We start from the raw sequence: 13629 nt of genomic DNA on the forward strand, positions 1-13629 counted from the left end.
ACCCAGAAAGGCACTCCATATCTGTACTTTTATGCGTACTAATACCTATGTTGTTGCCACTTACAATTTGAAGCAAAACTCACAAGTGTACTGAATAGTAGAAAAGAGCAAGAGTCCAGTAGCATCTGAAAGACTACCAAATTTTCTGGCAGGGTATGAGCTTTCGTGAGTCGCAGCTCACTTCTGAAGTGAGCTGTGACTCACAAAAGGTCATACCCTGCCAGAAATTTGTTAGTCTTTAAGATGCTACTGGACTCTTGCTCTTTTCTACTCCTACAGATAGACTAACCCAGCTACCCATCGTACTGAATAGTATATTGCTTGTGTATAACTGAATTACCTAACATTGTTCTAATTCTTAACTAGTAAGCAGTTTAGTTAAAATCATTCTAATTCTTCCAAGATTTTGATTTTTTTTTTTAATGGGGCGGGGGAGGTGGGATAATAGAAGTGTCTCCTCCCTCTTCCCCCCCCCTCCCAATTGTCAGCATTTGGAAAGGTCTTTTTTTAAAAAACTTGACCTTAAAGTCTAATTAATTATTAGTACTTTCTCAGTGGCCTAAGACCTTTTTTCTAAACTCTGGAAATGTCTCAGAGACTTCTTAAAAGGCCTTTAATAGTAGAAAACAAATGACCTGCTCTGCAATTCCTGTATTGTAGGGCAGCCCCCCCCCAACAAAAAAAATAACCCTCCAAAAATGATTTACATTTCTGAAGATCTCAGCAATTGCAAGGTAGACCTGGCTTTGTTCTTGTCCGCGCCTGCGAAAAATTAGGAGTGCCCGTCGGATCTTCAGAGGCCAATAACTGAGGGCTTTAGCGTGATCTCAGACAGACGGCATGTCCTCATTTCAGGGATTTTTTAAACAGTAGCCAGCTCCGTATACGTAGTTCCATTGTCGCTTTGAAGATTGGCTTTCAAAGCGTAGGTGTTAACTAGCTCGATATTACAGAACCCTGTAAGTGTTTTCTGAGCAGTCAGGGCTGTATTCTGCCTTGGGTCAATTTGACCTTGCTGTATCGCTCGAGATCTGTTATCGGAAGCTGATTTTCTTCACTGTCCCTCTTCCCCTACCCCTCCCCTATGTCCTCAGACGAATTCTGTCAGCGAGCCGGAAGCACAAGGACCCAAGGCAGAGGTCTGTTCCTCAACCTCCCTGGTGACCGCAGAGCAGCAGCAAGAAGTAAGTTGTCGTCAGCGTTTTTTATTATCCTGAGTCAACCGCTTTGGGGTGCCTTTCATTTATAAAAGTGTGTTAACGCCCATGACACCATAAGAAGAGGTCCTCCCTGCATCCAGCGTGTTCCTTTGTAGGTGCTTGTCAGCATTTCCGTGCCACGCTTTTTGAACGCTGTTGGCTTGCTTACACTTTCCCTCCATCTTCTCGTTGCGCTCCACTTTCTCACTGCCTACCTGCTGCCGCTTGCTTTAGAGTGCAGGCTTTCCTATGAGCCTTTCCGATTTGCAGCCCTCTTCTAGTAAACCGGGAGCCGCGCTGCGTTTCGCAGCAACCCACTCTTACTGCTGACCTTCTAAAAGAATCGTCCTTAAGCACCGCCGGGCCCAAACATAGCTCTGATTTTCAGGCATTCTTAAAGCCCTTGCTCAACTGTAGTTTTTTTGCAATTCAGGAACCAATTCGGCTTCAGAGGATGCCTGCTGCTCCCTCCCCCACCATTCAGTCCATTTCTCTAGCTGTACCAAAGGTAGGAGGGCCTTAATGACTTGTTTTGCTTAGAAGTGGGAGGCGGGGGCGCGATAGAAATGGCTGTCGCTCATACATGATCCATCTGTACGCTTGTTGTGCCTGTGTTGGTGTGGTCACATCAGTAAGATGACCGGGACTGTGTTAAGGCAGGCTGCGACCCACTGAATTGCACACAACAGCCGTTTTTGATGTCCCGCTTGGAGTTCTGTATCCTGCAGGGGGCTGCAGGAACCAGGGGACTGTCAATCACCTGGCAGGCCTTGACGCGAGACCTGGGGGAGGGTCTGTGTTTGTCTGGGAGCCCACCCACCCCTTCCCATGAAATGGGGTCTTGCAGAGTTTGCCACGGTTTCCTAGTAAGCTTGGCCAGTTTCTCCGCAGACCTTCGCCCTGTGCCTTCTGATTTACCTTTGAGTTTCTGTTTTCAGCCCAAAGCTCACCAGTTCAGTATCAAGTCCTTTTCAAGCCCTACCCAATGCAGTCACTGCACCTCCCTCATGGTGGGATTGATCCGACAGGGCTACGCTTGTGACGGTAAGCTGGTTTTAAGTCTCCAAAGCAGTCCTCCGTTTTTTTTTTAACTTTTTAAATCTTTCTACAGCAGCTGCTTGAAAAGAAAACATGCCTTTAAACTCCTTGAGCACGTGAGCTTTAGTGTACACGAGCATTTTTTCTGTGTTAGTAGACTTCGAGTGGGCTGCAGGAGCCCTTTTCCAAATGCACATATTTACATTTGGGTTTCAGACCATTCTTTTCCAGAGCATAAGTGGAATCTCCTGTTTTGTCACCGGAAGGTGGTGTCGAAGGCCCCTGCTTGCCTAAGCAAGACAAAAGGCTGATTGGGCGATAGCAGCTTGGGTCAGAGCGCTGACCCTTTTTGAAGATTGGGACGATTATAGTATGTCTCCAAGATGTTGGAATGGCTCATGATGCATTAATTTGTGTAAATGCAGGAGCAAGAATATCAGCCCACCATTTACTATTCACTTTAAAGAGTTTGTAGGAGATTAGATCAGGACCTGGGGCTTTCCCTGAGCAAAAGTGGTCAATGAGTGGTTTAATTTCGTTAGGAGACACATCTGGCCAGGAATTCAGCAAAATAGGAGGTGCTACAGGTATAAGTCCTTGGTTGTCCAGAGAATAGGAGAAAAGGCTCTTGAAGTAAGCTTCCCAGACCGATGACGGGATACATGCGGGGACTCTGGCATAGCCATTACTTAGAGAATTCACGGTCCACCCCTGCTTACAACTACATAATTCAGGGGGAATTGAAATGAACCAAAAATTCTAGCGGTCCTCTTCCACTCACTCTAGATTTGACAATTGGCCTGTTTCCAGTTAGGACACATCGCACAACGCAAAGCTGCTTTCATGTGCCAAAGCGCCAGGTCGATACTACAGGAATCTGTTCTAATGACTGCTGTCACTTCCACCTGCCCACCTCTGCTAACACGCCTCGTTATCTAGGACAGCGGTGCCCAAATGCTGTACGAGTGGGGGAAAACTAAGCCACTACGCTAAACGCCGCTGTGCCTGCTGAAGCAGAGAAGTTGGTGCAGACATCATTCTCCACTCTTCCGGCACACGTGTGGCTTGTAGGAGAGACCTCTGACAGCCACATGGGAGGAGTCTCAAGAGCGTCACCAGTTGCATAAAAAGGAGGGAGGTGCCCAGAAGCCAATAACAGGCGTCTTACACATTTGCAAGGAGGGCACCTGGCCTTTGTTCTGGAATCTGAGCCTATGTGTGTGTATGTAAAATGTGCGGGGGGGCAGGGACTGGGGCGAGAGAGATGCTTACCTATAGGCTGTTTCTTAAGTCTGACAGAGGCAAGATTTGAGCTAGGGACCTGCTTGGATTACTGGCTCATTTTTCTTAGCTGAGCTGGACAAGCTTTCCAAAAATGCATTTCATAAGCAAATAAGAACTATCGTTTAAAAACAAACTGAACTCTATTAAAATAAGCCATTTAAAATATGGAGCGTGGTATCTGATTTAACTCCTGTAAAAAAACTTTGTAATCTCTGTAGCCTTTTTGCCATGATGATAGGAATTCCTGCCTTTAGAAAGGGGCCTATACAGAAGCTTTTTAAAGAGCTTAGTGATTCAAGTCATTGGTCAAAGTGGCCTCAGGTAGCTGTTGTTTAGAACACCAGCAGCACAATCCTTTGCAGACTTACTCCATTCTAAAACACTTTATTTCAGTGGCCTTAGACTAGGGGAAGGGTCCCCAATCTTTCTGAGCCTGCGGCACCTTTGGAATTTTGGGAGCAGGCAGTGAGCACCACCCCAGAACGGCTGCCCCAGGACGTTGAGCCAAACCCAAAAAGGCTGCAGCACAAGGCAGCCCCAAAGGGAATACTTCCTGGAGGCAATGGAACCATTCACTGACTAGAAGAAGCAGAAGAGTTGGTTTTTATATGCCGATTTTTTCTACTTTTTAAGGACAATCAACCAGTTTACAATCTCCTTCCCTTCCTCTCCCCACAACAGACTCCTTGTGAGGTAGGTGAGGCTGAGAGAGTTTGGAGAGGGTCACCCAGCTGGCTTCATGTGTAGGAGTGGGGAAAGCAACCCAGTTTACCAGATTAGAGTCCACCGCTCATGTGGAGGAGTGGAGACTCAAACCCGGTTCTCCAGATTAGAGTCCATCACACACGTGGAGGAGTGGGGAATCAAACCTGGTTCACTAAATGAGGGTCCACCGCTCTTAACCGCTACACCACACTGACTAATGAAAGCCCAGCTCTCATGATCCTCCAGTGGCTTCCTGTTATTGCAGCCGTGGAAAACCCTTTCAGTTGACCGAAAGCAACCAATGACAAGCCCTGCCTTCCAGTGGTCCCCCTCACCATCTGAAAAGCTCAGTGAGCACCAAGGGATGTGGTGGCAGGCACCATGGCACTCATGGGCACCATGTTGGGGAACCCTGGACTAGAGTAACTCCGCATAGGGTTGCATTGCAAGCTCCTGGGTATCCATGCCGGGTTGGCCGTTTTCCTGCCCATATTGTGGTTTTGTTTTGTTTGTTTGTTTTTAAAATTAAGCTTGTGATTTGTTATGTTTGTTCTTACAAGCATTTTTGGGAAACCAGCAAAACAGCCCATGGGCACCTTAAACATTGGAGTGCCACATAACTCTGGCTGGAGAAGAAGGAACAACAAACTTCCCGATAGCAATTTTTGGTCGTATAATTTTAGGAGCAATGAGGTTTCTCATCGCTTTCTGTGTCCACACTTGAAATACCACAACCGGCAATTCCAGAAAAAAACAAAGTGCGCTTGAGCAATTCTCAGCTCATGTACGTTCTCAGTGCCTCCATGATCTGGTTTTTGTAACGGCAGACAGCTTTGACAAATTCACATTTTCTTCTTCAGTGTGTTCATTCGCTTGCCACGTTTCCTGCAAAGACAGCTCGCCCCAAGTGTGCCCTATCCCTCCAGAGCAAGCCAAGAGACCGCTTGGAGTGGACGTTCAGAGAGGAATAGGAACAGCTTACAAAGGCTATGTCAAAGTAAGTCACCGAGACCCCGTCGGAAAGGCCGAATTTTCATCTGCGGAACACTTATGACGAGGTCATGGTTTGTCAACCCCCTGCATTGGCATGCAGCAATTAACTTTGATCGTGGCAATCTTTATGTTCGTTAATAATCCAGTTCAATGCTGTATCAAATTATGACACTGAAGAAGAAGAGTTGGTTTTTATATGCCGACTTTCTCTACCACTTAAGGAAGAATCAGACCTGCTTACAATCACCTTCTCCTCCCCGCAACAGACACCCCGAGAGGTAGGTGGGGCTGAGAGAGCTCCAAGAGAGCTGTGACTAGCCCAAGGTCACCCAGCTGGCTTCTTGTGTAGGAGTGGGGAAACCACCAGATTAGCATCCGCCACTCATGCAGAGGAGTGGGGAATCAAACCCGGTTCACCAGATTAGCGTCCACTTCTTCAAACCACCGCTCCTAACCACCAGACCATGCTGAAAAACATGAGCGTGCAGATAAGGAAAATATAACAACTGCAGAGCATTCCTTATTATGCTTGTCACAAATTATTCTATAGCTGTGATATGACTGAGTGTTTATTATTTTAAATTATTAACCTTTGCTATTAGCCGCCCTGAGTACTTTTTTTACAGGGCAAGTTATAAATATTGTAAATTAATAAATATTCAGAATGGAGTCTTCACAACCACTCTATTTTTAACCGCCATTCACAAATCCTCACTCAGCAAGAAATAAAGCATTAGTTTTCATTGAGCAAAGAGTCAAGGTATCGAAAACCTAGAAGCGTCTACCAGATTGATGCAGGCAATGGACTGTTTGACTCCTGTGGATTCTCTGAAACATACATCTTAATAGAGCCACGAGCCCGTTATTTATTTATTTACTTTATTTATCACCTGCCTTTCTTAGTGAGACTCAAGGCAGATTAAAAATATATATTAAAGATAGCATAAGGCATCCAGTAAACAGTGCAATATGGCTAGGGTTGCAGAATCAGAAAAGACTGCAAACAGAAAACTGTAAGTTGTGGCACGGCATAAACCGATGGCTGGCAGAGAACCACTTCCACAGTTACCATCCGCCTGAAGAGCCACATGACTGCCATGTTGCCCTGTGAGCCAGCTCACCAAGCACACATACAGTAAGATACACAGAATCATAGAGTTAGAAGGGGCCATACAGGCCATCTAGTCCAACCCCCTGCTTAATGCAGGATCAGCCTAGAGCATCCCTGACAAGTGCTCGTCCAGCCTCTGCTTAAAGACTGCCACCGAAGGGGAGCTCACAACCTCCCTAGGTAGCTGATTCCACTGTCAAACAACTTACTGTAAAAAAAAAATCCTAATATCCAGGTGGTACCTTTCCGCCCGTAATTTAAACCTATTATTGCGAGTCCTATCCTCTGCTGCCAACAGGAACAGCTGCCTGCCCTCTTCTAAGTGACACCCCTTCAAATGCTTAAAGAGAGCATATTAATATTAAAGGGCTTGCAGGTCAGATATATCTCTCTCACACACATACACATACACACACACACACCAAAAACCTATGTGCAAGCTTTGAAGGTCTAAACTTTTTATTAGGAGAGATGTTAAAAGAGTAAAGACTTCTTATGTTAAAAGTATCCTCCAAGTTGACCTCTAGTGTGTCCAGGAGATAGGGTGGTTAGAACCTCTCTCTGCACTGAGTGGGAATCACCAGCTGTCCACAAGCCTCGCTGGGCATCAGCCTTGCCTAATTTCCTGAAAAATGGGGAACGGTGCTCAGGAGACGCACACGTGGCTCCTAAGCCGTTGAGTATCACTGCCCATAAACAGTGTGAAGAGAGGTTTACAAAGGTAGAAGCAAGTGCAGTAAAAGCAAGAGGATGCCTACAAATAAGCACTGCAACAGACTATAATCCTACTCACTTAGAAAGGCAACCTCCTGGACTGTTCTCTTATACCTCCATTCTAATCCCTTTACCAAAATGCCTTCCTGAACCTTTCTCTTTTGCGCATCCTGCATAATGACAGATGTTCAAACTTCAGTTGTCTGAACTCTCAGCTCACACAGCTGCCGACACCCACCCAGAGTCTTTATGGCAGGATGACAAGTCCTGCGTGGCTAACAATCATGCAGCCAAGGGAGCAGTGAGGCAGATGTACACAATTCCTGAATATACTCAGTGTCGCGGCACGATTGAAGAAACAAGAAAGTCTGAAATGCCACTGCATGCTGGAAAAATTGGTGACGTAGAGGGAGCAGAGAGAGAGCCCCAGTGAGAAAGGCGGGCTATAAATTAATAATAATAATAGAAGAAGAGTCATTTTTTATATGCCAACTTTCTCTACCACTTAAGGGAGAGACAAACCAGCTTACAATCACCTTCCCTTCCCCTCCCCACAGCAGACACCCTGTGATGTAGGTGGGGCCGAGAGAGCTCTAAGAGAGCTGTGACTAGCCCAAGGTCATCCAGGTGGCTTCATGTGTATGAGTGGGGAAACAAATCCAGTTCACCAGATTAGTGTCCACTGCTCATGTGAAGGAGTGTTGAATCAAGCCCGGTTCTCCAGATTAGAGTTTGTTACGGTAATGGGGATTCGGGGCATCTGTTTTGTTCTGTATTTTAAGAGTGGTTTTCTGTCTGTACTAAGCCACTATTACCTGCTTTTAGCCCTTTCAGATTCAGCAAGCAACGAAAATGCATAGATTAGTGAAAAATAATTACCTGTGTTTTGATATCACACAAAGAGGTACCAGAATACCAAGTTTAGCTGAAAAAAACAAATTATATGCAGATACTGAACTGAAAATAGACAGAAACCAAAACACCTTCCTTTCTGTCCTCTTGTGCACTGTTCCTTGCAGTAAGTAGATGGCACTTGATTTTCTTGATATATAAAAAACAAACAAAAACCCCAACCTTTGCTGCCCAGTGTGAGACTTAGTTATACTGTACTTATATCAGATAAGCTAGAAGGAGCAAACTCTAGAAGTGGTTTTCTCCTGGAACTGTGCCTAAAACCCTCCCCCTCGCAATCTACCCAAATTGTGATATAGCCCCGAGGCTTTGTTTACAATTCACGGTAATCCCCTTAGTGCTAATCCCTGTACTGGTGAGCCGGCAGCGGTTCTCCAGGGTCTCAGGTAGAAGTATTTCACATCACCTGCCCAGTCCCTTTAACTGGAGAAGCCGGGGATTGAACCTGGGACCTTCTGCATGCCAAGCAGATGCTCTAACACTGAGCCACAGCCCCTCCCTTACCCACTCACTAAGTATATTTGCATATGTACCTAAGCTTATCCCCTATCACAGAAATGTAGCATTTGGGTCATTTTTAAAAAAAATTGCTTCTTCTGTTTTATGGCTGCAAAGCTGTGAGTGATGCAATGTGTGGCACACGGGTGTGTACACGTATAAATGTATGGATGTATTTGCAGGTTCCCAAGCCAACAGGCGTTAAGAAAGGATGGCAGCGGGCCTACGCGGTGGTCTGTGACTGTAAACTCTTCCTTTACGACGTGCCTGAAGGGAAATCCACTCAGCCAGGAGTCGTCGCAAGTCAGGTGTTGGATCTCAGGTCTGTGCTGGCCTCCGTCATTATAGTGGTCAGTCCCCTGCATGGCAAGTTTACGCTGGCTCTTGGGAAGCGCACAAAAAAATCAGGCCCATCCAGTTAATCTGCGGTTTGAATGATGAAACAGCCAGCGCTTCATTAGTAAAGCATATTAGGAAAACCTACACCATGTCTGTGTGCACACATTTGTCCCTGATGCCAAAGAAGAGCAGTCCCTCGGATTCCCATGTACTTTTGCCTGCTCTTCCTCCCAATAAAGTTCATACTGGAATAAATGTTATTAGTGGATGACTAATAACATTTATGGGATATGATATTTAGGGGATATGATAACCATCTTCAACTACTTGAAGGGCTGTCATATTGAGGATGGTGCTGAGTTGTTTTCTGTTGCCCCAAATGTTCGGACCAGAACCAATGGATTGAAATTAAATCAAAAGAGTTTCCGTCTAGACATTAGGAAGAATTTTCTAACATAGCGGTTCCTCAGTGGAATAGGCTTCCTCGGGAGGTGGTAAGCTCTCCTTCCCTGGAGGTTTTTAAGAAGAAGCTAGATGGCCATCTGTCAGCAATGCTGATTCTATGACCTTAAGCAGATGATGAGTGGGAGGGCATCTTGGCCATCTTCTGGGCATAGAGTAGGGGTCACTGGGGTGTGTGGAGGGGAGGTAGTTGTGAATTGCCTGCATTGTACAAAGGGTTGGACTAGATGATTCTTGTGGTCCTTTCCAACTCTGATTCTAGTCTCTAAGATGCTACCCGTCTTATGCTCTGCTGCAATAGACTAACATGGCTACCTCTCTGGAGCTTTCTCTCTCTGCCTGCTTTCTTTAATTGATAGAAATTGTATGTGTATCCGCATTCTCTTGAGATAGGGATTATCTGTACCCACATTCACTCGATATTGGGCTTATCTGTGAATTCCCCCCACCCCCGATCTGACGAACCTCAAATTCCATCTAGTAAAGCTTCACTTGTTTGCTATGGAAAAGGGCTGGTTAACTTTTGCTCTATTCAATGACTCTTGTCATTTGGTTTCTTCCCAGAGATGAAGACTTCTGTGTGAGCTCTGTCCTAGCATCAGATGTTATACATGCAACCCGCAAAGACATCCCTTGCATATTCAGGGTATGACTATTTGATCTGTTTGTTTAAACATGGTTTGGTTTATATATATGTTGTAACCATTATCCATGGACTATATTTCAGTGGACCTTATTTCTATCGATGGACTATATTGCCCAGTCTAAATCTCTAAAGTTAGTTTAGTTTAGTTTTTTAAGCCTGTTTTACTGAATGGTTTTGAATTGGCAGAGAGAAGCATTATAAAGTTGAATTAAAGGAGCTTGAAACGCTCAGCAGGGTGTTTTACAGTTTGCCACTTTCCTGTCTGTAAATGGTTCCTAATATTCTGTTATAGAAATTGATGGCCTTGTCACTCAGGTTATGCTAGCAAAAGCTTAAGGCGATGGGACAACACTGAAATATATTTACAGGATGATTTCACAATCCTGTCACACATACTGCATGTACAGGATTCAAAATTTTGCCCGGGGGCAAGCAGTAGGTATCTTACACCTGGCTGTTCACAGTTTAAGTTTACTGGGGCGCAAACAGAACTCATTTTTCTCAGTCCAGAAGTAATTGCATGGGTTCTGCTCCTCTGCTGTCTTAGTTAATGACTCAGGAAGTGTAGTAGCAGACAGCCCAGATGAAGTTGACTTGGTTATGTTTTATGAAACCTGAACTACTCATTTTAGCAATCTGTCGAACACACGTAGATTACCAAAGTGCCCCAGAATAGATTAGTCACCTGTCATCCTGCTATGCGGTAAAGATAAAATTTAAATAGTACAGAGTTGAAACTTGGGATGAGGGTACATTTTGAGAACCGTTTCTCTCCCCTGTGAAAAGCGTCCACAAGCATACACACCAGTAGTTTTTTGCGTACCCTTGCAAAATGGAGCAAAACTAATTCCAAGATGTTAGGATGATAGGGCGAATGTGTTTTTATTGCCAAGGTGTTTGGGCCATTATGTCTTGAAATGTACTTAGATATATTGCTGTCCAGCATCTCCACTAGCTTAAAATACCGTGTGTGAGTGATAGAATGGAGATGGGGGATGCGCACCTGAACGCACATCCCACAGAAACCAGCCCAATACAGGTGGCTACTGTTTGCACTTGGAAATATTCAAGTGTAAAAATTCTCTGCTATGTTAAAACTGAGTGGAGAAGTAGCGACAAAGTCAGAATGAATGTGGATTTGAATAAACCGATCCTTTTGAAGAAACATTTTTAGCACAATCCAAACTGCATCCTGAAAGCCGTCTCCTTTTTTCCGATGTGTCGCGTTGTAATGCATTTGCCGGTTGCTGCAGCCAATGCGAGCGCTTCTCCTGCGCTGTAGAAAAGAACAGATTTCACTCAGGCTGTTATCGTTTTGCCTCCTCTGGCTGTCAAGGTGACGGCGTCTCTCTTAGGCTTGCCTTCAAAGACCTGCTCTCTGCTGATCCTAACGGAAAACGAGAACGAGAAGCGAAAGTGGGTGGGAATCCTGGAGGGGCTGCAGTCTATCCTGCACAAAAACAAGCTGAAGAACCAAGTTGTACATATTCCACAAGAAGCCTACGACAGCACGCTGCCTCTCATTAAAGCCAGCCTGGCTGCCGCTATTATAGGTACGTCGACTATAATGAGGGATGGGAAACGGCAAGTGGAGCTCCTGCGTTGCGCTGCTGCGGCATCCTTAAATACATTCTTCATCCGTATCGCCGCCTTGAGAAGCGTGGCGGTGTGACATTCACTAATTGATTTTGAAAAGCTAACTATGATTAACTCTGCTTGCAGGAGGCATCTGCAGTTCTTGAATAAATTTTGTTGTTTCCGTGCCCATTGCCTCATGCTTAAGGGTGTGTGTGGGGGGGGGGAGGGGAATAGCTTAACTCACACATCTTAAAGTACACATGAAGCTGCCTTCTACTGAATCAGACCCTTGGTCCATCAAAGTCAGTATCATGTACTCAGACCAGCAGCTGCTCTCCAGGGTCTCAGGCAGACGTCTTTCACATCTCCTTCTTGCCTAGTCCCTTTCACTGGAGATGCTGGGGATTGAACCTGGGACCTTCTGTATGCCAAGCAGATGCTCTACCATTGAGCCACAGCCCTCCCCATATAATTGTGAATATAGATGTGTGTGTGTGTGTGTATTGTACCCCCACCCATGACTATTGTCGTACACATTTTTGGAAATTTCTTATTTTCATTATTTTCATCTTATCTCAAGGCCAGAGCCCTTTAGGACAGGGGTCCCCAACCTTTTTGAACCTGTGGACAGCTTTGGAATTCAGACACAGCATGGTGGGCACAGCCACAAAATGGTTGTCACAAAACGGCTGCTGCAGGAGGTGGAACCAGCCACAGGATGATCGCCGCAGCTTAATTTCAGTCCCGCCGAGAAGATCCTTGTGCTGTGGCGGCAGCTACTGCCAAAGCAACCTTTTTAAAAATCTCCAGTGGCCATTCACAAGGCTTGCAGGGCAAAAGGCCCACATGACCCCACCCACTTTCTAAAAATATTTGGCGGGCACCAGAACAGGTGTTGGCCAGTCCTATGGTGCCCACGGGTGCCCCATTGGGGACTCCTGCTTTAGGGGTGGCTATTGAAACCGTCAGCATAACGAGTGAGGACAATCGGAAGTAACCAGTACACTATGGTATAACGCTAAGCTCAATTAAAAATCACAGCGCATGTAGCAGTAGTATACCTTGCAAGGCTAGTGAGAGAAATCCCACTCCCCATTCCAACGTGGGCTGGACTAGAAACCTCTTAAGTCATTTCAGGAAGATAAGGAAGGTATTAGCCTGCTGGTGTTCCCTCGGCAGGGAGGCAGCCGGTGCTGCAGCCAAGATAGGCTAGCCCCTTATCCTCGCTGATGTAAGAGAGAGGAGAGGCAGAATTGTCCTGCCAAGGTTTCTATAGTGTCCAGAGAGAGGCTGATATGGAAAGGAAGCCTGTTCTCGAGTCACCTGGGCCTAGTCTGCTTCAAAAGCTGTAAAGGTCTAAACAAGCAAGTTAAACTGTGCCCAGAAATAGATGCAGAGGCTCTGCTGTCGTTTCAGCACAGATGGAACTGGCTCTTTCAAGCTTACTTCCTAATCAGATGAATGTCTTGCATGACAAAAATAGAAGTTCCCAATTAGAAAACCAAGTATATATTATTCATCGGGGATTTTTTACATCCCACCTTTCAGGAGTACTTTCAAGATGGCAATACCCTTCTTTTTCTCTCTTTCCACTTACCATTAGATCGGGACAGAATAGCAATTGGTTCCGAAGAAGGCCTCTATGTCATAGAGGTGACCCGGGATGGTAAGTGACATTCTTCTTAATTCAGCTGTTGTATATTTAGTGGCAAGTCCCTTGCATCACATTGTGTCATACAGTATTATTTTGCTTAGTGAGCCTGTTACTGTTAAGAGATGGACGATCTTCATTACTGTTTTGTTCAGCAGTGAAGGCAAACAGTGCCCTTTTTGGCATCATGGTCGACATAGCTCTCACTTTAAGGAAAAAAAGGTAAGAACTGTTGTACCAGTTGGAGTACCCCAATATTAAGTGTAAGGATGTGCAACTGGCCACCAAGATCAAGTTAATTCATGCCATCGTATTCCCTATTACTATGTATGGGTGTGAAAGCTGGACAAGGAAGAAAGCTGATAGGAAGAAAGTAGATTCCTTTGAAATGTGTTGGAGGAGAGTGTTACACATACCGTGGACTGCAAAAAAACCAAGTCAGTGGGTTCTAGATCAAATCAAGCCTGAACTGACCCTAGAAGCTAAAATGACTAAACTG

At 45.3% G+C, this 13629-nt stretch overlaps 1 protein-coding gene across 2 annotated transcripts in view; it reads left to right on the plus strand.

Moving 5' to 3' along the window:
• CDC42BPB (CDC42 binding protein kinase beta) overlaps positions 1-13629 on the plus strand; it is a 149593-nt gene that overhangs the window by 113037 nt on the left and 22927 nt on the right. For both annotated transcript variants that reach the window (XM_056850682.1, XM_056850683.1), the window contains 8 exons: positions 1095-1184; positions 1633-1707; positions 2138-2243; positions 5087-5223; positions 8637-8776; positions 9820-9901; positions 11238-11454; positions 13083-13145. In XM_056850682.1, coding sequence (XP_056706660.1) covers positions 1095-1184; positions 1633-1707; positions 2138-2243; positions 5087-5223; positions 8637-8776; positions 9820-9901; positions 11238-11454; positions 13083-13145 — 910 coding nt within the window. The remainder of the gene's footprint in view (positions 1-1094; positions 1185-1632; positions 1708-2137; positions 2244-5086; positions 5224-8636; positions 8777-9819; positions 9902-11237; positions 11455-13082; positions 13146-13629) is intronic.

The sequence above is a fragment of the Euleptes europaea genome, chromosome 6 (assembly GCF_029931775.1).
Source record: "Euleptes europaea isolate rEulEur1 chromosome 6, rEulEur1.hap1, whole genome shotgun sequence".
NCBI classification, from domain to species: domain Eukaryota; kingdom Metazoa; phylum Chordata; class Lepidosauria; order Squamata; family Sphaerodactylidae; genus Euleptes; species Euleptes europaea.